Genomic DNA, 25,442 nt, shown 5'->3' with positions numbered 1-25,442 from the left:
AGCCTGTCATATTCATAACAACCCTTCCAAGAGCAGCCCAACCAGACCCACTCCTACCCTATCTCTGTAACCCTGCATTTCTCATGGCCAATCCACCTAGCCTGCACATCCCTGGACACTATGGGCAATTCAGCATGGCCAATCCACCTACTCTGCACATCTTTGGATTGTGGGAGGAAATCAGAATACCCAAGAGACATTGGGAGAAACTCCACATAGACGGTTGCTAATAGGTGGAATTGAACCCAGGCCCCTGGCGTTGTGAGGCAGCAGTGCTAACCACTGAGCCACCATTCAACCCCAAATAATTGGCAGCTGCGGGCTTACCTCTGATTTAATTGCATATCCTTGCCTTTTCTCCATATTCCTTGATGCCAGATATCTTTCAATCTCAAATTTAAAATTACCAATTCAATTATATCAACTACTGTTTGTGGAAGAATTTCAAAGTTCCACCATTCTTTGTGTGTAAAGGTATTTCTAAAAATTTGTGAAACAGCTGACTCTTAGGATCAGGCAATCCCAACCACTGAGAAAAGAGTATCTCTATCCATCCCAGCAATGAACCTTAATACATGACAATTTCAAAGTACCCCTTAATCTACTAAATTCCAAGAAATACAACCCTAATTTGTGTAATCTGGCCTTGTAATTTAATCCTCAATTCGAGATATCCATTTTATAAACTGATATTGCTTTTCCTCCAAGATCAATACATAAGTCCTAAGGTGTGGATTTTGTATAGCTGCAATATAACATTTTGCCCTTAACTTTCTAGTCTGCTAGGAATAAGGGTGAAAATTCCAATAGCCTCTGATTATTTTCTATGAATGCTCATGGCACTTAAGAAGGTATTAGGAAAGATTGCTAAAGGTTAAGTCAAATATTTTGGGTTTGAGGAGCAATTTAAAGAAGAGTGGTAGAGGATGGAGTGCATAGGGAGATTTCCACAAGAAATTACTAACATTTAGTCTCTTGGCAGTTGAAGACATGTCTGTCCAAAATCATGAGATTAAATTTGGGGATTTGTAAGAGGTTAGAATTGGAGGAGATTACAGAGATCTAGGACTGGAGGAGATTACAGAGATAAGGGAAAGATGAGACCAGGGAAGTCTGGTTCAGAGGATAATGGCAGGTTCCCAGGTTTGGCTTACTCAGCACAGGTCATGCACTGAGCTTGCAAGCTTACTGCTTACAACACCAGATACTGCTCCAGTGGCCTTTCCACTTCTATGTGTTGTGGTTTTAATTTTCATTTTCACTCATTTAACAGACAGAAATACTGACACTTTTACTGGAAACCTGTTTTGTAAGAAAAATCCCAGAAGATTTCTAGACAGTGCTTTACTTGTTAGTGCCACTGTCTCTAACTTGGAACCTATTCATTAATATAAGCATCCAGCAGCCGCTCCAGCTTTCAGACTCTACATACTCAACCTGAGTTAGCAGATTTAGAAAATGTGAGTAGGAAGAAGCTGATTATAGGCATCACAGTGTTGGGCTTTAACCCAACTGTATTAAAACAAAGGAGATATTACAACACTGTAAGATAATCAACAGACAGCAATCAAGGCTGGTCAACAGTTCAGGACTGTTGTTTAACAGCACAGTTTAAAGCATGACAGACAGTCTCATAGTGTAGGAAAATAAAACAAAGAATTGCGGATGCTGGAAATCAGAAACACAAACAGAAATGGCTGGAAGAACTCAGCAGCTCTGGCAGTATCTGTGGAGAGAAAGCTTAATTAATGTTTCAGGTCCAGTTCTAAAGAAGGGTTACTGGACCTGAAATGTTAACCCTGCTTTCTCTTCACAGATGCTGCCAGGCCTGCTGAGCTTTCCCAACCATTTCTGTTTTTGTCTCTTTCAGTGTAAGCCCAGCTTTAATATCTTATTATGGAGTGAGATGTTCCACTTAACTCAGACTATACATGTTCAGGAGTTGACACCGAGAGACACAAGCCTTACAAAACCAGCTAGGAATGAACTGCTCTTAGTATAAATCATTGTCTCTGGTGGGGAACAAGGAAGAAATAACCTTGAAATTATAGCTAGGACTTTCAGAGGTGATGTCAGGATGCAATTCTTAACATTAAATGTCAGGGAAATCTTAAACTCTCCCCATGAAGGTGAGGTTACGTGAAAATTTAGAAACTGAGACTAGCAGATATTGTTTTGGCTGCATGGAAAGTGGTTGTGAACAAGCAAAGTTCCCTTTAAGGTGCATTCATATGCAGTCACATGTTTATCTCACAGGGATGTTACAGAACAACCAGCTGACAATGCAAAGCATATAGAATGGAGAGGTAACACATAGGGAATTCAAGGTGTGAGAGAACCATGGCAAGTGGATGGAGTAAAGATACAGATCTGAATGGAAAAAAAGGGTTGAAAAGATGACCCTCCTTTTCTTATTTTCCTAGCACCATGTACTGAACTTATATAATTATTTGGCCCCAGGTGGGTTGCCAGAGTTATTTTAAAATTCCTGGGCTAGTTTCTGGAAAATTAATGGTTACTATCCAATGACAGCTAAAAGGAAAGTGGAGCCAACTAGCATTAGGATCAGGTCAGGATCTGACCCATGCTCATCCTAACTTGATGACACTCTTCAGACCATTTACTTGTTCCACTTAATCTCTGGCTTCATCACAAGCAGCTTCCATCCTAACAACTACCATCAATGTCTGTGTATTTGGGCATTTCTCTTAGACAATAGACAATAGGTGCAGGAGTAGGCCATTCTGCCCTTCTAGCCTGCACCACCATTCAATATGATCATGGCTGATCATCCTTAATCAGTATCCTGTTCCTGCCTTATCTCCATAACCCTTGATTCCACTATTTTTGAGAGCTCTATCCAACTCTTTCTTAAATGAATCCAGAGACTGGGTCTCCACTGCCATCTGGGGCAGAGCATTCCACACACCCATCACTCTCTGGGTGTAGAAGTTTCTCCTCATCTCTGTCCTAAATGGTCTACCCCGTATTTTTAAGCTGTGTCCTCTGGTTTGGCACTCACCCATCAGCGGAAACATGTTTCCTGCCTCCACAGTGTCCAATCTTTAATAATCTTATATGTCTCAACCAGATTCCCTCTCAGTCTTCTAAACTCAAGGGTATACAAACCCAGTCGCTCCAGTCTTTCAGTGTAAGGTAGTCCCACCATTCCAGGAATTGACCTCGTGAACCTACGCTGCATTCCCTCAATAGCCAGAATGTCTTTCCTCAAGTTTGGAGACTAGAACTGCACACAGTACTCCAGGTATGGTCTCACCAAGGCCCGGTACAGCTGCAGAAGAACCTCTTTGCTTCTATACTCAATCCCTCTTGTTATGAAGGCCAGCATGCTTTTAGCCTTCTTCACTACCTGTTGTATCTGCATACTCTTGCAAAGTATCCTCACTGCTCAGCATCCCTCTCTCTCCTGTAAAGTTTCTTAGCTTGTTAAAGACCCTGTTGAAATGTGGTTGGTAGTTGTTGGGGTAGCTGTGGTAATCATGAATCTGTATTTCAACAGAAGTCAGAACCTTATGTTTCTGTGCTGTAATTCAGGAGAAAAGAAAACAAAAATCATCTTTTGGGGTCAAAATGTACCAGCATTATGGGTAGGACTAGCGTCTTATTTAAAATGAGCTTGAGATACAGCTCCTAGCTTGGGTTTAGCTATACACTGAATTGGTTTGTGTATTTGCTGTGTTTCGATTTTATTCTCCCCCTGGCAGGAAGTTTGAGATTAATTCTGTCTGTTCTAATTCCAGACAGGATGTGATCTAAACAGATAAAACAGATTTCACATTATTAACTGTATGAGAGTCTCTTGCAGCCGTGTATAGGAGCATCAGACACGTTACTGAGGTGAGTAAACAGGCATTCCAATGTTCCTGATAAACAGTTGAGGAGGGCTAAGGGATTGGTGCTCAACAACAATGTGCCAGTGAAAGCAGTAAAGGAGAAAACAAAGGAACAGAATGGATTCAAATGTGGAATTCAATTCATTTCCACATGTACATATATAGTACATGGGGGAAACTAAAGATCAAGGCACCTATTTACCATGTCAGCAAATAAAATATTTCAGGCATGGCTCAATTGGCAGCACTCTCTCTTCAAGGGTCATGGGTTCAAGTGCCAGTCTAAAGACCTATGTATATAGTCCAGATTGATACTTTAGCAAGTGCTGGATTGGTGGAGATGCCTTTGCTTGAAGGTGACATGTTAAACCAAGGCATCATATGCTCTCTCAGATGGATTTTAAAGATCTTGTGGCAGTATTCAAAGAGCACTTGAATACTGGTGTCCTGGTCATTAACTGTCACTCAATTGACTTCTAAAGCAAATTAGATTAGATTACTTACAGTGTGGAAACAGGCCCTTCGGCCCAACAAGTCCACACCGACCCGCTGAAGCGCAACCCACCCATACCCCTACCCCTACATTTACCCATTACCTAACACTAGGTGCAATTTAGCATGGCCAATTCACCTGATCTGCACATCTTTGGACTGTGGGAGGAAACCGGAGCACCCGGAGGAAACCCACGCAGACACGGGGAGAACGTGCAAACCCCACACTGTCAGTCGCCTGAGGTAATGATTTGGACATCATCTGTTTGGGGGGCTTCTTGTGTCAAACTGACTGTCACATTTTCCTTCATTCAACAGTGACTACACTTCAAAAATACTTAATTTGCTATAAAGTAAATAATCATGAGGTAATTGAAGACGATATGAAAATGAAAATCACCAAATTAGAGAATAATAAAACATTCAGCCTATTATTCCTATGCCAATTCTTTGAAAGAGTTATTCAGTTCATCATATTCCACTTTGCTTTGCTCATAGCCAAACAAATTCTCCCTCTTGCAGTATTTATTCAAACATCTCTTTGAAAATTATTATTGAACCTGTTTCCATCATCCTCTCAGGCAGTATCCTCCGGATTATAATTGTGTCACAAAACCATTATTGTCATCTCATCTCTATTAGCTTTTCCTTAAATTTGTGTCCTCTACTTACCAACCCTTCTGCAACTGGAAACTGTTTCTCTTTATTTATTGAATCAAAACTGTTCATGATTTTGAACACACCAAATTTCCATTTAAACTTCCTTGTTCTAAGGAAAACAATTTCAGCCTGTTGCAGACATAAAACATTCTTTCTGCTTTCAATGAGTAGGGAGGTTTGGATGCTCTCCTTGCCTTTGGGATTGTATAGTTTGGTGCAGATGAAGGTTCTATATTCCACACTCAAGTTTCCATGGTGAAGCTGAGATGAGGATGACCAGAGAAGTGACTGAGGCACAGGAAGTAGCATCAGAACTCTTGGATTAGAGTGGAGGAAATGGCCTGAACTTTTGCCAAGCCAGGAGTCTTTTAGAAATGGTGATGGATCCCAATTCTAGGATTCCTCACTCTATTCAGAAGTTTCAGGAGTACTGTTCATAGGTTTTTGCTAAATTGGGTCAGAGCCTATACCAAGTACTTCCAACTAGAGGCATACAGCACAGAAACAGACCGTCCAGTCTGACTTGTCCCTGCTGGCCAGATATCCTAAATTGATCTAGCCCCATTTGCTAGCATTTGACCCATATCCCTCTAAACCTTTCCTATTCATAATACCCATCCAGATGTGTTTAAATGCTGTAATTGTACCAGCCTCCACCACTTCCTCTGGCAGCTCATTCCACATACGCACCACCCTCTGCGTGAAAAAGTTGCCCCTTAGGTCCCTTTTAAGTATTTCCCCTCTCACTTTAAACTATGCCCCCTAGTTTTGGACTCCCCCACCCCAGAGAAAAGACCTTGGCTATTTACCCCATCCATAATCTGTCCTAAATTTGTGACCTTTTATTCTGAAATGATGCTCTCTAGTCCTGGACTCTTCCACAAGGGGAAACAACTTTCCTGCATCTTCTCTGTCAAGTTTGTTAAGAATCTTATATGGGTTAATAAGGTTTACTCTTATTCTTCTAAACTCCAACCTAACCAATCTCTTCTCATAATAAGAAAATCTGTCCAGACCCAGAATCCACCTAGCTAACCTTCTTTTGACTGCTTCCAATTTCAGTATCCTTCCTTAGATAAGGGGACCAAATCTGATCACAATATTCCAGCTGTGATCTAACTAGGGCCTGTATAATTTTTGAAGTATTACTTTGAAGAGCAGCAGAGAGTTTTTCATAATACCCTGGCTCATCTTTACCACTCAACCAATCACAAAAAAACATGATATGGTCACTTAGACAGCTAACTCTCAGTTGTCTATAGGAACATCTAAACCCTTCCTATTTATACACCCATCCAGATGCCTTGTAAATATTGTATTTGTATCCAACTCCATTACTTTCTTTGGCAGCTTATTCCATATACACACACCATCCTTACTTGAAAAAGTTATTCCTTCGATCCTTTTCAAATCTTTCCCCTCTCACCTCAAATGTATATCCTCTAGTTTTGGTCTCCCCCACCTTTTCAAAAGACCTTGGCTATTCACCCTATTCATGTCCCTCATGACATTATAAACATACATAAGCTTCTAGTTCCACTAGATTTTTATTGTAGTCAGTAATGACTTCTTCTATTATGCCTGTAAACTAGCAATTAATCCATTACAATTTCCACTCAAGGCAAGTCACTAACTACCTCATGTTGTCCGCGTTGATACACGTTTGGAACCATGGGAACAGTGATGCATTAACAACATCTGTATCACCCAAATGTAGTTAGAAAGCTGCAGCTTTCATCCAGCTTTGATGCCAGTAAACACCTTTGCATCCAAGGCGGTGAAGGTTTTTGCTGTTGGAAGCATGGGAAAAGTCCTTTTGTAGTTAGCCTAAGCTAAGAAAGAATTATTTGAAACTTTATTTAGATTGTTTTTATTGTTAAACACTCTGCAGAGAGATCCATAGTGAAATACATCTTTGAAATAGTTTCTTCCCACAGTGGTAAAAGCGTAGAAGTTTGTCACTGCTCTAGCTCACTAAATCAAAAACTACATGTTGGTGAGGTGAATAAAGCTGTTTAATTGAATGATTCAATTCGAGCAATGAAAAATCCACCTACTTTTCAATTGATGTTTGAAGACTGTGCACTGTGAGGATGGAAAATTGTCAGGCAGGAGTTATATAATGACATTTCCAGCAATATGGTACCATTACATTTAAGCTGGGTACTGTGGTGTTCCTCACCATTTCAACAACTTGCAGTCATATGGCACTTTTAAAGTAAAGCATCTTTGCAAGACTGGGCCCCAAGCTCTGGATTTCCTCATGAAAACGTTCCTCCCCTTTCACATTATTGAAGTTGCTTCTTTAAGCAAACTTTTGGTCACCTATCCCCCGAAATCTTTGTGCCACTTGATATAAAACTTTAGTTATAAAACTTCTAAGAAGTTCTTTGGGACATTTCACTACATGAATTTTGTGATATAAGTGCAAGTTGCTGTTGAAACCTTAAGAGTGGATCCTTATTTATTCCAAAGTGCTCTCAAACAACCTTGTAAATCACTGACACACATTCCCTTTTTACGCACTGAATTGTTTTCCAGCATTGTTCCCAGTTGCCAGGGTATTCCTATATTAGCCACAGCTCCAGCTGAAACATAGAACAAACTACAAACACCAAACAGTTCAGCTTTAACAAAATGTAATTACTTTACAACACCAGAAAACAACTCTCCTTTCATTAGACCTGTGTAACCTGAGCCATAAGCAATTGGGCTGTATAGGCAGCTTTATATCTAAGTAAATAGCTTCTATCCTGTGCACCCACCCTGATCTTGTCTGGCTAGTTTAGGTTAAAGAATATATTACTGTTTATCACAGCAATTAGGACACTGAATCACAGAGGTGACAGGGTTCAAGCTAGCTATAAATGCACTAACCATAGTTTACAAATTCAAAGAATATACAATCACTGGGGTGGGCTCTGAAATTAGCTGACCGCTACACAAAGCAGGATTACCAGAGCAATGCGGGAGATAGGATTCAGGTCAGGTACATTTATGTTTCTCAAATGATTTTTAGTTCACCTCAGGAAAGAGGTTGCTAACAAAATATAAATTGCATAATGACCAGGTGGCATTTCCTCTGACAGGTGTCTTGTATACAAGAGGGCAACATCACAAACTGAAAGGTAGTCCATAAACACAGAAAGGATGGCTGGTAGAAATCTGGAATGATCCCCCACAAAAGTTGAGTTTTTAATCTGGTTTCTCACTCCTCCTAGAAAATCCTGTGGTTTTGGGTGAGATGGAGAGATATATATTGTGATATTGCAAGGTTTCACAATTATGTGGGATTGATTAGATGAATCAGCAAGTTCAATAGTGTTCATAAGTTTTTAAAAAGGTTGCTAAGACTGGGACAAATAAAAATTTCAAAACTTAGGTTTTTTTTTAGTAAGGGTATTCAAAGTAAGGGACTAAAGTAGCAGCTGTTGTTAAGACTTGGATTTCACTGAATGGCAAAACATATTTGAGGAGATGAATGATCAGCATCTAATGCTATGCAAGAGCTTTGTAGGAACAATGGCATTTTAATTTGGAAAGGTTTAAAAAAGAACTGTTCTCCCCACCTGTCCTGAAGCAACTGATTTTTGTTGGGGTCTGGGAATGGAAGTATAAGAATGAGGAAGTCTTTATAATTCTACAGGGCTTTGGTGAGAACACATTCAGAGTATTGCGAAGTAAGACAGAGGGTGGTGATTGATGGGAAATGTTCATCCTGGAATTCAGTTGCTAGTGGTATACTGCAAAGATCTGTTTTGGGCCACTGCTGCTGGTCATTTTTATATCAGGGCGTGGAAGGATGGGTTAGTAAATTTGCGGATGACACTAAGGTCAGTAGAGTTGTGGATAGTGCTGAAGAATGTTGCAGGTTACAGAGGCACATAGATAAGCTGCAGAGTTGGGCTGAGAGGTGGCAAATGGAGCTTAATGTGGAAAAGTGTGAGGTGATTCATTTTGAAAGGAGCAAAGGAATAAAGAATACTGGGCTAATGGTAAGATTCTTGGTAGTGTAGATGAGCAGAGAGATCTTGGTGTCCATGTACATAGATCCCTGGAGGTTGCCACCTGGGTTGATAGGGTTGTTAAGAAGGCATACAGTGTATTAGCTTTTATTGGTAGAGGGATTGAGTTTCAGACCACAAGGTCATGCTTCAGCTGTACAAAACTCTGGTGCAGCCGTACTTGGTGTATTGCGTACAGTTCTGGTCACCCGCATTATAGGAAGGTTGTGGAAGCTTTGGAAAGGGCTCAGAGGCGATTTACTAGGATGTTGCCTGGTATGGAGGGAAGGTCTTATGAGGAAAAGCTGAGGGACTTGAGGCTGTTTTCATTAGAGAGAAGGAGTTTGAGAGGTGACCTAATTGAGACATATAAAATAATCAGAGGATTAGACAGCATGGACAGTGAGAGCCCGTTTCCTCAGATGTGAAGGCTAGCACCAGGGGACATAGCTTTAAATTAAGAAGTGATAGATATAGGACAGATATCAGAGGTAGTTTCTTTAATCAGAGAGGAGTAGGGGCATGGAATGCACTTGCCAACTTTAAGGGCATTTAAATGGTCATTGGATAAACATATGGATGAAAACGGAATAGTGTAGGATAGATGGGCTTCAGATTGGTTCCACAGGTTGGCGCAACATTGAGGGCAGAAGGGTCTGTACTGCGCTGAAATATTCTATGTTCTATTAGTCATCATATCTAAGAAAGGATATGCTTGCACTGCAGGCAGTACAGCAAAGGTTCACTAGATTGGCTCCTGGATGAGAGGTGTAACTTATAATGAGTTGCTGAATAAGAACAATGGTAATGCTTTACTATTAACTATGTGTTACTACTTGTACAGTCCAGGTTTTGTACCTAGATATGTTTGTAACTAAGATAGTGCTGTTTGTGGCAACATTGTACACTTATCACCGTACTCCTGTACTTCTGTACTTGAGTACATGTCACAAGAAAGCTTAAATGAAATCAAATCAAAGCTGCAACAGTTTAGAAGAGAAGTGATCTTTTTGAAATATACAAATTTCTGAAGTAGCTGGGCAGCAAGCACTGGAAGATTGTTTGCCCTGCCTGGGGAATTTACAAGGGGCATTGCTTAAGGATAGGAACTGATAATTGAGGACTGAGATATCCCTTCACCCAGAGAATTGTGAATCTTCAGAATTCAGTGATTGGTAACGTCATTGCATAACACGTTTAAGCAGGGATAAATAATAGATTTTTGATCTTTCAAAGAATAAAAGGAAATGAAAGACAGCAGAGAAGTGGAGTTGAGACAAAAATTGAGTAACAATAGTGCTGAATGGCAGGGCAGGTGTGAGGGTTGTACATCTACTGCTATTCCTTATGTTCAATGGCTGTCAGATACTCACCCAACTAAATACTCTTCAAAAAAAGTGAGTAATGGCAGGTTATTCAACCATGGTGGGCAACACAGAGAAATAAAGGCAATTCTGCATTCTATAGCACCTTCCCAACTTCAGGGCATTCCAAAGCATCTTTGAAATGTAGTTGTTGTTGTAATTTAGGAAAAGTAGCAGCCAATTTGCCAACAGAAAACTCCTGTAAGCAGCAAAGTGATAATGGCCAGATCATCCTTTTTTTTAAAGTGATGTTGATTGAGGAATAAATATTATCTAGGAGATCAGGGAGAATGCCCTGCACTGTCTTTTATGTCTTCTTAATATAGTAGATCAGTGCCTGAGTTTAACACCTCACCCAAAAGATGGATGTGAAGACCAATTCTGTCTTCAAATCAGAGCTATAAAGGTGCACTTGGTAGTCAGGGACAGTCATTGGATGACTATCAGCAATAAAAATCTTACCTATTCTGTGCTCCCTCTTCAACCCTGAGGTAGCTCACTGTGCTTTTCAGCTTTATTTCCATTTGTTACTATGCACTTTACTATCACCAAGGCTGGCAATGTTTCTGGAAATCTGATCAAGAATACAGGCACTGCTCAAAGAAAAATAATGCAAGCGAGTTACCATGGTCTATTGGCAGACCTGCAAACGTTTCAAATTAAGCATGATCCTAAGGCTAAGATCTCTGTTAAAACACATTCTGCTTTCACAGGGCTGATATCAGCAGAATAATTCTGGCCTTTGGCTTTAAAGTGACTACAATGAAAGATTTATTATTAACAACCATTTCTGCAACATTTAAAAAAAAATTAATCTCTCAATATAATAGGTGATTTGTTTATCTAAATATTGAGACTTTTACAAAAGCAAAATATTGCAGATCCTGGAAATTTGAAATAAAATGCTTAAAATGGTGCAGTTCAGTTCTAATGTAGGGTCTTTGACCTAACAAATTAACTCTTACCCTCCCCACAGATGAAGCCAGATCTGTGCCCTATCTACACCTTCTAGGAAGGGGATGTGAGCACTGTGGAGTAGCCACATGGCTCTCCTGTATTCCCATCCAGCTGTATTTAGAACATCCCTGATGTAGCTGTCTCCTACCCAGCTGAAAAATGTGTTGCTGGAAAAGCACAGCAGGTCAGGCAGCATCCAAGGAGCAGGAGAATCGACGTTTTGGGCATAAGCCCTTCTTCAGGGCTTATGCCCGAAATGTCGATTCTCCTGCTCCTTGGATGCTGCCTGATCTGCTGCACTTTTCCAGCAACACATTTTTCAGCTCTGATCTCCAGCATCTGCAGTCTTCACTTTCTGTCCTCCTACCCAGTAAAGAACAGTATTTCGAATATTGAGTCGTAGTGGTCTCCTGCACAAGAAAAGATCCTTCAGCCCATTAAGTCTGTGGTAGTCAAATCTAACCACCTAACTACTCTAATGTTTTTTCCAGTACTTGGTCCATAGCTTTGCATACCTTGGCATTACAACTGTACACCTAAATACTTCTTCAATGTTCTGAGGATTTCTGCCCCTACCATCCTTACTGGCAGTGAGTTCCAGATTCCCACCACCCTCTGAGTGAAAAACCTCTTCATCACATCCCACATCCTGGGCACGGTGGCACAGTGGTTAGCACTGCTGCCTCACAGCGCCAGAGACCCGGGTTCAATTCCCGCCTCAGACAACTGTCTGTGTGAAGTTTGCACATTCTCCCCGTGTCTGTGTGGGTTTCCTCCCACAGTCCAAAACTGTGCAGGTTAGGTAAATTGGCCATGCTAAATTGCCCGTAGTGTTAGGTGTTGGGGAATGGGTCTGGGTGGGTTGCTCTTCGGAGGGTCAGTGTGGACTTGTTGGGCTGAAGGACCTGCTTCCACACTTTAAGTAATCTAATCCCCGCTAAATCTGCTCCTTATCTTAAATCTCTGCCCCCAATCATTGATCTCTGCACCAATAGGAAAAGTTACTTCCTGTCTGCCGCTCATAATTTTATACAACTCAATAATGTACCCCCTCAGCCTCCTCTGCTCCAAAGAAAACAACCGCAGTCTGTCCAATCTCTCTCCATAACTAAAACTCGCCAGCCCAGGCAACATCCTGGTAAACCTCCTCTGCACCATGTGCAATGCAATCACATCCCTTCTATAATGTGGATTCCACAACTGTGCACTATATGCTATCTGTGGCCTAACCAATGTTTTATGCAGTTCCAACATAACCTCCCTACTCTTAAATCTAAGCCTGGGCTAAAAAAGGCAACATACCTCACGCTTTGAGGAGAAAAGTGCTCTCTAAGATTGGTTTAAAATTTATTTTTGACTGACTATACTAATGCCATCTTTGTCCTGTTGCCCTTGTTTATTTGATATAAATGTTCTTGGTTACTTTATCTAAAGCAATTTAATGTTCAGTGTGGTCCTGACAGAAGGTGCGTGTATGTCAGACAGACAGGATTGAGTTTATGATGCTGCTGGTAGTGGAATAGCCAAACATTATGCATTGTCTAGAGTAGGTAAATCAATTTAAGGATATGCTGCTAAAATGGGATTAAGAGAGATTGGCAGGAAGCTAATATAGATCGTAAACACTGCTTTGGGACTGGTTGGACTTCTTTTCGTGCTGGATTAGTGGTGCTGGAAGAGCACAGCAGTTCAGGGAGCATACAAGTAGCTTCTCCAAATGTGTTAATTCCTGGGCCAATAAGGAAGGGTAGGTTGAGCCCATGTCTTGCTGAAGCTTCACATCATTTGCATTAGGGTAAGTGACACTGCACCATCACATTAGCCTTGATCTTGCTGAATATTGCAGCAGGCTCACAGAGCCCTTCTGTTCCACTTGCTCCTTTTCTCCATTTCTCAACAGCATAAAAACCATCGCTTTTCCAGCCCAATTCAATTCCAAAGTCATATCAGACCCAAAACATAAACCTACCAAAGTTTATCGTACACTTTCTGTTTTTATTTCAGATTTACAGCTTCCACAGTTCTTCCCTTTAATTTCAATTTCAGCACACCTAGCATTGACCAGATGGGCTGAATGGCCTGTTGCTGTGTATATACATTTAACTAAAGCCTGAGAATATGATTCTGCAAATATTACTCAGTTGAGTAAAAAATGCTCCTAAAAGTTTCTGCCCAAAACCTACCTATTTTGACCAAGCAAGATTAATTTTTAAGGTGTGGTGTAAAACCTATCTTTTTTTCATTTGCAGCTGCAGAGGAAACCTAGTGTTTGAAGACCCAAAACCACATCCTGCTCAGGATTAACTGCTTTGAGACATTCCAATTTATTTTTATCAACTCTCCAGTGATTCAAACTTTTTTGGGGCTTTTTCTCACCTCATACTGAATCTCAAAGACAAGTGCATGTCTCTCAGTTGGTGTCTGAGTCAATCCTTTTTGTTCACTTGTATTTCAGTTTCTCTCAGTGGCTTTTTGTCATTTTCTCTTGTATATATCTGTGTAGGCTCGCACGTGTATAAAGGTGCATTTCTTTGGTTTATCTATACTGTTTCTCTGTCTGTGCGTTGTTTTCTTTTTGTATTTCTGCATGTCTCTCTTATTTTTGTCTCATTTTATATTTATGTTTCTGCTTTTCTCTTGCCCGTGTGCATGTCTCAGTTCACTATATTTCTGTTTTCTGAGTGTCGACCCCTTTCCCCTCTTCTTTGTTGTGACTCATAGTCAATTTCACATTTTGTAAAGGAAACCATTCCCATTCCTTACTATAAATCCAATGACTTTTTGATATTTGGTTTGGTCATGAACATATTAGAGGTTTTTGTTTACAATTCTTTAGTTTTAATTAATATTTATCACTGGCTAATCATTCAGTACTGAGATGGTTAAGGCCTATTTAAAATATTCCTCCTGTTCCCTGACTGCTAATACTCTGAGAGCCAGTTGGAGATAAGCTGCTACATAGGATCAACTTAAGTACACATTTTTTCCTCTTTTAATTTTTCTGAGAAGAAACGGCGATCTGTTTTCCTTATGCATTGCTGGTGTCTGATAAGATCAATGCACGCCTAGGATCATAAGTGCGCGTCAGCAAATTGCAGATGATGTTATCAGGGCTGGGTTGTGGTGTCGAATTTCAGATGAGATCACTTATTTTACATCACAAAGCACATCCCTAAAGCCTGCTCAGCATCAACTTCACGTTTCACAGACCTCTTTGTTCCTGGTCTGTGCAGCAGCAAAGCCTGAGAAGCACATTCCCTCTCTACATTCTGCGAGCAGCCACAATGGAGCCTGTTAGCTTCCATTATGCCTGTGTTGTAAGTGCTGCCTGACGCCTTCCTCAACATAACTAAAAAAAAACCCCAGCGTAACAGCACTGCCTGTCAGACATTTAAAACAAAAATGTGGATTATGGTTTTGAGTTTAGAGACTCGCTTTGTATAAACACACTATTGTATTCTCTGCTGTTTCTGTGCTGTTGCAGTGCTAGTATGGAGAACCCGATCAAAATCAAAAGGACTGCCATCACTCTGGCTCAGAAAGTCCAGATCATCCTGAAGTTGAACGACCCCTCCTTCAAACAGAAGGAGATTGCCCGGGAGTATGGGCTGACCGCTTCAGCCATCTCCAAAATTGTCAAGAAGAAAGAGGAAATTCTGGAGGAATGGCTGCGTGGTGGGAACTTGGAACGCAAGCGTAAGCGCGAGGGGAAAAACCAGACCATCGACGACGCCCTGCTCAGCTGGTTCTGGACGGCCAACAAGGAGAAAGGCCCGATTTCAGGGCCAGTGCTGATGGCCAAAGCCAAAGCCCTTGCTGAGGAAATGGGGATCGAGTTCAAACCCACCAACGGGTGGCTGTGCCGGTGGAAGAACCGCAACAACCTGGCTTACAAACGCACACCGAAGGATAAGAGTGAATACAGAGGGATGAGCGACCAGTGGACTGGTACGATATTTAATTTTGCTGATCACCTCCAATGTCTCTCAAAACTGTCACTATTCCACTCCCACACGTTCACTACTTCACAAAACTGACAGGGCATTCCCACTGGTTCTCTGACCAGTGGACCAGACCACTGTTAGCCCTTGTTCTTGTCCACATTCTTGTCCTGCTTTGAGTTTCCTCACTGTACCATTATTAAGATTGTAAGGTTGCATCAAGTCCATGATACCTTGCAGAAGGCTTCTATCTTGTTTCACGTGCTCCCTATGTTAGGAGCCAGAGAAATGCCTCAGCATCAATCAGGGTTTTTTCCACAACCTTATCCGCCTTTATGCAAGTGTTTGCTTTGCTGGGACAGGATTTCACTGGCACTGTTTTCTCACCCAAGCGCCGAATGATCATGATCAGTGATTGTAGGTGATTAGCATCAGCAAGCTATTCTACTGTGTAGTGTTGCAGAACCAAATCAAGCAGTGCCACTCACATACCTGTCACCGAGAGGCTGCTAGATAATAACAATCAACAGCATTCTCCTGCTGATCTTCCCTTTCCTCCCAGAAGTCAGTTGTATTGGCTTATTAAACGAGTTTACTCAGCCCAAACTAGGGGTGAAACTCTGACCCTCACTGGTTCTGGGTGGCTCACATGCACAACCAGTTTCATTAGCAGCTAAGCAATTATGAAGGTTACATTTTTATCGGGAGGGTGTTGGCAGAGGGCCCCCTGTGCATGGTACTTTGCACATAGCAAACCCCAACAATTTGCTGATAGATAAATATAATCGTATAATTGTGCCTCAGTAACACTAGCTGAATCTTTATCAGATTCATGACATTGGCTCTAAAATGTTAAGATATGATCAGGATGCAGGAGCAGAAGCAAAGCCATCTTCCTGGATGGATCAGTTAGTTAACAAACACTCTGTCGTTCACATGTCAGCTATAGCTCAGCAGGTAGAACTCTTAATTCTCTCTCAGAAGGTTGGCAATTTAAGTCCCACTCCAGAGACTTGAGCTTAGGGTTTGAATCCAAAATCCAGGCCATGACTTGCATTGCCAGTGCTGGATGGTCAGATGTGCCGTCTTTAGAATTAAATGTTAAATCATGTCTCTACCTGCTTGTTGGGTTAGTAATGATAAGTTGAATAACACTTGGCACCCAACACGGTCACCAGAGTTTTTTATGACCTCATGTGGCCAGAGGGTGCAAACTGGGAGCCCAGCCATGACAGCACTTGACTGATCAAATCTGGAGGTAACAACATCAGTTTCCATGTTGTATGACCCTATGACTCTGACATGGGTAAGAATTCTGCAATAGATAAGCTGAAGGACAAGCCGAGATGCATGACATTTTGGAAGCTGTCAAAAATTTTCAGTTATATTCTGAGCAGTGTCATCACATTTCAAGAATTAACTTGTTTGCATATCACAGCCACTTCTTTCTTTATTGGAGTAAAATGGATGCTAATCTTGACAGAAACCAAAACATTTGTAAAGGAAACCAATAGGAAGGAAATGGGGATGGGTGGGGAAGGTGTTAGCAAGTTAAAAACTGAGTCAGGTTGGGACAAAGCCATGTGGAGAATTCTTTCTCTCCATTTTGAGGGATCGTCAAATAATTATATAACTCCAGGTGTTCATGTAACCCTGGTGCACCTTATTCACCCTTGCACACTGTGTGTAATGCATTCGCTTTTCATTGATCTCTTCTGGTTCAGTATTACATCCTTGTGTGTGAATCAGGAGGTTGTGGATTCAAGTCCCAGCCCAGACATTAGGGCTCTTAAGCTACACTGACATTCACCAGGGCAGTCCTGTGGGACCAGTGTATCATCAGAACTGCACACCTTCAGATGAGATGTTCAACAGGAGCCCTGACTGCCCTCTTAGGACATCATTTCAAAGAAGAGAATCCTGAGTTAACATTTATCCCTCAGCTCATATAGCTAAAACTATTATTTGCTGCTATTTGGAGGAGCTTACTGTATGCAAATTGGCTGTAAGGTTTCTATGTTGCAGCTGTGACCATTCTTCAAATGTACTTATTTGGCTGTAAAGTGCTTTGGGAGATCTTGAGCTCAGAAAAATTGCAAAAGAGATTTACAAGAATATTGCTGGACTGGAAGGTCTGAATTATGGGGAGAGGCTTAATAGGCTGGGGCTTCTCGCTCTAAAGCATGGGAGGCTGAGGGGTGACCTTCTAGAGGTTCATAAAACCGTGAGGGGCATGGATAAGGTGAATAGCCAAGGTCTTTTTCCTAGGGTGAGAGATTTGAAAACTAGAGGGCATAGGTTTAAGGTGAGAGAAGAAAGAGTTAAGAAGAACCTGAGGGGCAACTTTTTCACACAGAGACTGGTGCATGTATGGAATGAGCTGTCAAAGGAGATAGTGGAGGCTGGTACAATTACAACACTTAAAAGGCATCTGGATGGGTACATGAATAGGAAGGGTTTGGAGGGATATGGGTCAAATGCTGGCAAATGGGACTAGATCAGTTTAGGATATCTGGTCTGCGTGGACGAGTTGGACTGAGTTGTTTCTGTACTGTATAACTTTTGACTATATAAATGCAAGAAAGTAAAATGATTTCTCACCTCTTCTCTCGACTTAAAGAAACCCTTTAAGTCAATCTTTAGAAATGATTTTTAATCAGCTTGTTCAGACGTATTATTGCACACAGGTGGGACTCAAATACACATATTCTGGTGCAAAGATAGGGTTTCCACAACTGCACCACAAAAGCCCTCGCCAATCATTGTATTTGTACTTAGACAATGAGTGACAATTGACATTTAATTATTGCCAAGCCAGATTCTTCATCTCTCGTTTTCAGTTTTGGACTCTCAAAGATCTCTGCAGTCACCTAACGCTGACCCCTTGAACATATGGATTTGAACTGCTCTACCACTGATGGCCATATCTCAGTTGCTCAAGATCCTGAGCACTAGAATTCCCTCTCTCTACTTCACTTTCCTGTCTCAAGATATTCCTTAGAAGTTACCGTTTTGACAGAGATTTTGGTCATCTTACATAACATCTTCTGCCATAGCTCAATGTCATATTCTGTTTTACAATGCTTCTGAGAAGTAATAAAAGCTATTATTGTGACATGGAGGGACTGCCAAAAGACATCAATTGTGACTATGTTTCTCCTTTAGGCAGGAGAAGGTTACAGATTGGAAGATTACCACACTTTTTGTTGGGTAAAACATTAAAGATTATTGAACCAAAGAGAGTAGAAAGAAGTTGTGATCCAGTTGATTAACAGGTTGTTCTTGTTGGGCTGAATAGCCTCCTCCTGTTTTATGTTCCATACTTGGTATTATCATCCTTTGTTTGGCTAACAGCAATTCTCACCACCACTCCCAAAATCAGGGCACAAATGATCACAACGTAATCATGGTAAGTTACTAGGAAATATCAGAACTTAATCACATTTTCAATCAAGAAATCTACCAAAATGAAAAATGGCTATAGAACAGGAAGCCACCAAAAGTATAAAGAATATAAGTGGAAATAAGTCAGTTGTAAAGGTCAAAATTTCTAAAGTTCCATTGTGTTGGCAAAAGTACTTTAAAAATAAAAATAAGTTACAACATGGGTGGATGCCATTCAGCTCTATCAGTCTGTGTTGATGTTTACCCTCCACGTTTACAAAGAGTCCCAATAACATTACCACTATTTATCCATATCCTTTCATTCTCTTCTTCACCCAAGCTAATCTTGCATGTTGACATAATTTGCCTCAACCACTCACTGTGTAACTGAATTCCACAAAGTGAGCTGTTATAAATTTCTTACAGGTAAAAACAATGACTGCAGATGCTGGAAACCAGATTCTGGATTAGTGGTGCTGGAAGAGCACAGCAGTTCAGGCAGCATCCAAGGAGCAGTAAAATCGACGTTTCGGGCAAAAGCCCTTCATCCTGATGAAGGGCTTTTGCCCGAAACGTCGATTTCACTGCTCTTCGGATGCTGCCTGAACTGCTGTGCTCTTCCAGCACCACTAATCCAGAAACAAATTTCTTACATACGATTTTCCATCCATGGTACCTCATTCTAGACCCTTTGACCATTGGATGCAGTCAAAATCATTTACCTATTCCACTCCTTCATAATTTTAAACATGTTTAACATTGCATAACCTGACTTGTTCCTTATGATGAAATCTGAATTTATCAACTTTCTTGATATTTGTACATCCTCACATGGTGAATCCTTGCTCCACATTATAAAGCCTCAATCTCCTTACAGTAGTGTGGAGCTGAAAACCGCAAACAGTGCTTTTAAAATATTAAAATAAATATTTTGCAACATAGCAATAACAGTGCAATTTGTGATTTCAACAAATAAACTGAACACCGAAAACTGAACTAAGCGTGATTGATTGAGATATTTGACAGTTTTTGGTTTAAAAATCAGCACAGGGTTTCACAACTTAACATGTGTTTAAATATTTTATGAAGTTACAAAATCAGCATCTTTACATCAAGGCACATCACTGTCCCCAACTGGTTTACATATTTTACTCTTCCAAAGACTGTGATAGAGTAATAAAACCAACTTTTAAAAGAAAAATTGTTAACAAGATTTTAATTCATGAAATGCCACATCAGAAGGAAACAACAATCACTTGGATTTATATAATGCTTTTAATTAATAGTTCTCCATTCTGCCCTCCAGTTCATCCTTAATTTTGATTGCTCTGGCATTGGTTAACTGTGCCTTGCTTCAGCTGCCTGGCCTCTGAGCTCTGCAATTCCACGCCGAAACCTTTCCACATCCCCTCTTGTTTAAGACACTCCTTAAATCCGACATGTGATCGAAATCTTTGAACAAACGTTTGGTCACTTGTTCTAATGTGTGGCTTATGTCACACCTTTGATTCCACAAAGAGACTGAATATTAACAGGGCAAGTTGGTGTTGTTTTGAGAATGAGGGGTGGGGGGAAGGGGGATGAAAGTTGTGCCTGCGGTAGATCTAGGGCAGTGCACATGGCACTCGTAGCTTGTTCTAACTTCAAGCACACAAAACATGCCCAAAGTACAGGCTATCTATATTGAAAATCACATCCTGTTGTTTTTTTTAATTTGGCAGTCCCAAGGATGAAGAAGGAAAAAAACCTACATTCTTTACAGATATTATCAAGTCCTGTTTAAGGTCACACTGAACGTCAGTGGAATGGAAGTTGATCTTATCAGGAGACGAGGCGGTGGTACATCAAAGTGCAACCACAATGAGAATTCAATGTTAAGTTGCTGCTTGTTGCATTAGCCCACAATGATCTTATCACAATTCAAAAGTACCAGGAATTGAACCACTTTCCATCCCCTTTCTTTGTAAAAGACCAGAATCTTTAATTGCATTTCTCTTGTGCTGAGCAGAGCTTTGCTGTTCTTGATGTTGGGTAGCTAAGAATGTCTGAGTGATTAAAGATTAGTAATGTGATCAAGCCAGCACAAAAACTTTATTCAATCCACTCCACTCAGACCACCCACTATCTCCTCTCCCTCAATATTACTTTTTAAATCCCTTAAGGTTCTCACGTTTCAGGAATAATGAAATTGAATTCCACATTCTTCTCCCCAATAAGAAAGTCGCATTATGACCGTGATTTACTAAATTACAGGAGCATCAATGAAATAGTTGAAAATTAAAATGGTTTATACAGGTTGGATCAGGAGAAAAATAACAAGCTTCACCCTCACTGTGCAACATGCTTTGAACAGACAGAATCGTGGAATGAAACAGGACAGAAGGAGGCCATTTGGTCCATCATGTCTGTGTCAGCTCTTCAAAAGAGCTATCCAATTAGTCCCACTCCACAGCTCTTTTCCCACTGTCCTGTATTTCTGCCCACAATTACTCAATTCCCTTTTGAAAGTTACTACTGAATCTGCTTTGACAACAATTTGCTGCATAAAAAGCACATCCTCACAGCACCCTTGTTCTTTTGGCAATCACCTTAAATTTGTGTTTTCTGGTTTCTGACCCTTCTGCCTTTAGAAACAGTCTCTCCCTATTGATGCAAACAATCAATATCTGATAGCAAACACAGCTATCAATTCACTTAAACTCCTCTGCTCCAAGGAGATCTCAGTTTCCCCAATCTCTCCATGTGACTGAATTCCTGGCCCACCTCGTCTGCATCCTCTCTTATCCTTTTGAAAGGAGTTGACCCCAATTCAATACAATGCTCGGGATCTCTGAGCATTAACAGTCAGCAAGCTGGGCTGAGTGTGTTTTTTACCCATTCCTTCCCTGGATGAAGGATGAACCATACCAAGATACAGTTCCACAGTTAAAACTTGCCCTCTGACATCTTACCCAGGCAGTCATTCTTCCTGACAGAGTCTGGATGCTGTGTGGGTGCTTTAACTAATTGTTTGATCATGTATTGCACACAGCCAATCTTGTAATCGTCCAAATTATACCGTCAAGCACTTTTAATCAGTAGTCATTGAATAGTGAGCAGGAATCCCAGCTGATTTTTAAACATTATTATTCCCTTATTGAGGGTACTGAAGTCATCTATAATAAATTAATTACTGTTCCATCAGTTCATTCAGTGGTGGACACTTGCTTCAGAAGGCTGTGAGTTCAAAGCGCAACCACAGTGAGAATTCAATGTTAAGTTGCTGCTTGTTGCTTTAGCCCACAATGATCTTATCACAATTCAAAAGTACCAGGAATTGATTCACTTTCCATCCCCTTTCTTTGTAAAAGACCAGAATCTTTAATTGCTTTTGAGACATTAGCACATAATCCAGGCTGACACTCCCAGTACAGCACTGAGGGAGTGCTGCAACATCAAGATGTTGCTGTTCTCCCCAGTACCCAGGACAATATTTATCCCTCAACCATCACCACAGCAAATAAACTATCTAGTCATTATCACTTTGCTGTTTGTGGGATCTTGCTGTGTGCAAATTAGTTGCCACATTTCATGTATTCCACCAATGACTACAATTCTGAAGAATTTTATTGGTTGTAAGATGGTTTGAGATGACTCGACATCTTGAAACATACCATATAAATACAATTTTATTGGTCAGAGTATTGAGTACAGGAGTTGGGAGGTCATGTTGCGGCTGTATAGGACATTGGTTACGCCACTTTTGGAATATTGCGTGCAATTCTGGTCTCCTTCCTATCGGAAAGATGTTGTGAAACTTGAACGGGTTCAGAAAAGATTAACAAGGATGTTGCCAGGGTTGGAGGATTTGAGCTTTTGGGAGAGGCTGAACAGGCTGGGGCTGTTTTCCCTGGAGCGTTGGAGGCTGAGGGGTGACCTTATAGAGGTTTACAATATCATGAGGGGCATGGAGAGGATAAATAGACAATGTCTTTTCCCTGGGGTGAGGGAGTTCAGAACTAGAGGGCATAGGTTTAGGGTGAGAGGGGCAAGATATAAAAGGGACCTAAAGGACAACCTTTTCACACAGAAGGTGGTACATGCTTGGAATGAGCTGCCAGAGAAAGTGGTGGAGGCTGGTGTAATTGCAACATTTAAGAGGCATTTGGATGGGTATATGAATTGGAAAGGTTTGGAGGGATATGGGCCGGGTGCTGGCAGGTGGGACTAGACTGGGTTGGGATATCTGGTCGGCATGGACGGGTTGGACCGAAGGGTCTGTTTCCATGCTGTACATCTCTATGACTCTAAAATGTTCATCCTTGGGGGATTTAAATCACAGTCAACTGGGACCTTTAAAAGAAGCTGCAATGACATCAATTGATAAAGTGGACTAGGCCTCATGGAGTCAGGGACATTGTGCCTAAAATTCACTAGCCAGAAATTTCTGACACTACGCCTTTAAACCCAGTGTGCCCAACCTTTTACCCTCACACAGCTTGTGATTTAACTGTTTCTGTCACAGAATCAATAAGATCATCCGTGAGCTCTATGTCTATTGAAGTCCAGATTTCAAATCGTCCCATTGGTCTTCTCAAACTCAGGGATACAATTCAAATCATTCCCTACAATTTCACCCAAATGAGCAGTGAGAGCTCAAACAATAAATGTCAGTCGGCAAAGCATTTCATCACAAGCAGCATCACAGCCAAGACAAGTGAGATGGTGGGGCGGGGGCTTGAAGCCTCTCTTGAAATAATTACACAGATACCCTGAACAGAAAGAGTAAGCTGGATGGGGAAAAGCATTTCTTTGCTTCTGTTCCTAACATCATTCACTGTTATGGTTTTATTTATTCTTTACTTTATAAAAGGATGCCCTTAAAATATAAAGCAATGAGGACAATTGCAAATGGAAGAAGAATGAGTTATACGGAAAGATTAAGAAAAAAAGCTCAGTTACCACAGTCAAAGGAAAGGACAGTTAGGGGAAATCTGGTTGAAGATATTTAAAGTATTAAATGTCTAAGATAACACAAAGCCTAAATATCACTTAACAATACAGCAGGATGATAGAAACAAATGTCAAATTTGAAACCAGGGAAAATAAATTTCGGTTGAATTGCAGTAGGAACTGCATCGTATAGAGTCTGATAAATGGCTAGAGTAATCAGCTAGGCTGTGCAGTAAAGGCAGAGAACAAATCAGAGTTGAAAATTAAGAGCAGAAATAGAAATTGCTGGAAAAGCAGCAAGTCTGGCAGCATCTGTGGAGATAAATGAAAGTAAACATTTGGGTTGAATGACCCTTCCTCAGATGCTGCCAGACCTGCTGAACCTTTTCAGCAACTTCTGTTTTTGTTTTTGATTTACAGCATCCACACTTCTTTCAGTTTGAAGATTAAGGAGTGGTGGGGTGGCGTAGAGGGATGAATACTATTTTAGGCTTGGACTATACAACAATATTTTTGAGCCCCTCTTGGGGCAGTGGTAGTATCCATACCCCTGGACCAGGAGGCCTGGGTTCAAGTCCCACCTGTTCTAGAAATGTTTAATAATATCTCTGAACAGGCTGATTAGAAAATATCTCCAACACTATTTTTAAAAGTGGTTCTTCTTATAAAATTTACCCTTTAGTACTTTGGACTGGTCACTTGACTTGACTGTGCAGCTGTCATCAATGATTTTTGTAACTTTTAACTTCCAATGTTTTCTTGGTCAACCTCCCAAGAAGGACCCTCTGAGCTTCTGATGTTTCATACCAATTCATGGTTACTCAACTTCCCCTTCTCTCTAACCTACACTGGCTCACAATCTGACAAAGTGTTGTTTTTAAAATTCTCATCATTATTAGGGCGTTATGGTGGCTCAGTGGTTAGCACTGCTGCTTCACAACACCAGGCACCCGTGTTTGATTCCTGCCTTGGCCGACTGTGTGGAGTTTGCACATTCTCCCCATGTCTGCGTGGGTTTCCTCCGGGTGCTCCAGTTTCGTCCCACAATTCAAAGATGTGCAGGCCAGGTGAATTGGCCATGCTAAATTTTCCATAATATCAGGTGCATTAGTTGGGGGTAAATATAGGGTAGGGTGGGATACTCTTCGGAGGGTCGGTGTGGACTTGTTGGGCCGAATGGCCTTTTCCTACACTGTAGGGAATCTAATCTAATTTTTAAATCCGTCCATGTCCTCCTTCCTCAATACTCTAGTAACTTCCTAGCCAAGAACCTTTTGAAGTCTTTGAGCTCCTCCAAACCTGTATTCTTGTTGGTATTATGGCATCAGCTGCCCCAGTCTTAACTCTGGAATTCTCTCCCTTAACCTTGTCATCTGTTCATCTAGTGCTTTAAACACAGTCCTGAAAATTCAACTCTTTAACCAAGCTCTTGGTCGCATCCAATATCTCCATGTATACTCCGTGTCAAATTATGCTTAAAGCTCCCGTTGAGGACCTTGCACTGTTTGACTACTTTACCGGTGCTACATAAATGCAAGTTGATGTTGTAGTAAGCAAGGCAGTTTACAGCCAATTTGGGGATTGCCATTATCTATATGCGCAATTGTTCCACAACACCCTTAGCATCAAATAAATAAACCAGTTTTAAAAGATAAACTATCCAGCCAAAAATTAGCCCACACAAACAGACCAGAGTTTCAACCAGGGCCACTACAGTACAGCTCAGTAGGATAGTTATGTAATTTTTGTTAGCTGAACTAAGGACGGGGGAAGCTAACATATGATCTTTTTAATTGCTGAAAATTATACAAGTTTATTCCTTGATCACATCTTTTATTAGGTTCTGCTTGTACT

The 25,442-nt window shown here is 40.9% G+C and overlaps 2 protein-coding genes across 5 annotated transcripts in view; one reads left to right on the top strand and one right to left on the bottom strand.

Annotated features, from left to right (window-relative positions):
• LOC140465654 (sorting nexin-11-like) overlaps nucleotides 1–25,442 on the bottom strand; it is a 132,443-nt gene that overhangs the window by 13,234 nt on the left and 93,767 nt on the right. The window lies entirely within an intron of this gene.
• Nucleotides 14,550–25,442, top strand: part of LOC140465651 (uncharacterized) — a 52,271-nt gene continuing 41,378 nt past the window's right edge. Inside the window, exon 1 of the mRNA XM_072561230.1 lies at nucleotides 14,550–15,279. Within this exon, the coding sequence (XP_072417331.1) occupies nucleotides 14,823–15,279 (457 nt within the window). The 5' untranslated portion in view covers nucleotides 14,550–14,822. The remainder of the gene's footprint in view (nucleotides 15,280–25,442) is intronic.

This window comes from Chiloscyllium punctatum, chromosome 42, assembly GCF_047496795.1.
Source record: "Chiloscyllium punctatum isolate Juve2018m chromosome 42, sChiPun1.3, whole genome shotgun sequence".
NCBI classification, from domain to species: Eukaryota; Metazoa; Chordata; class Chondrichthyes; order Orectolobiformes; family Hemiscylliidae; genus Chiloscyllium; species Chiloscyllium punctatum.
Note: the sequence above shows the minus strand (reverse complement) of the source record. Positions and strands in the feature narration are given on the sequence as shown.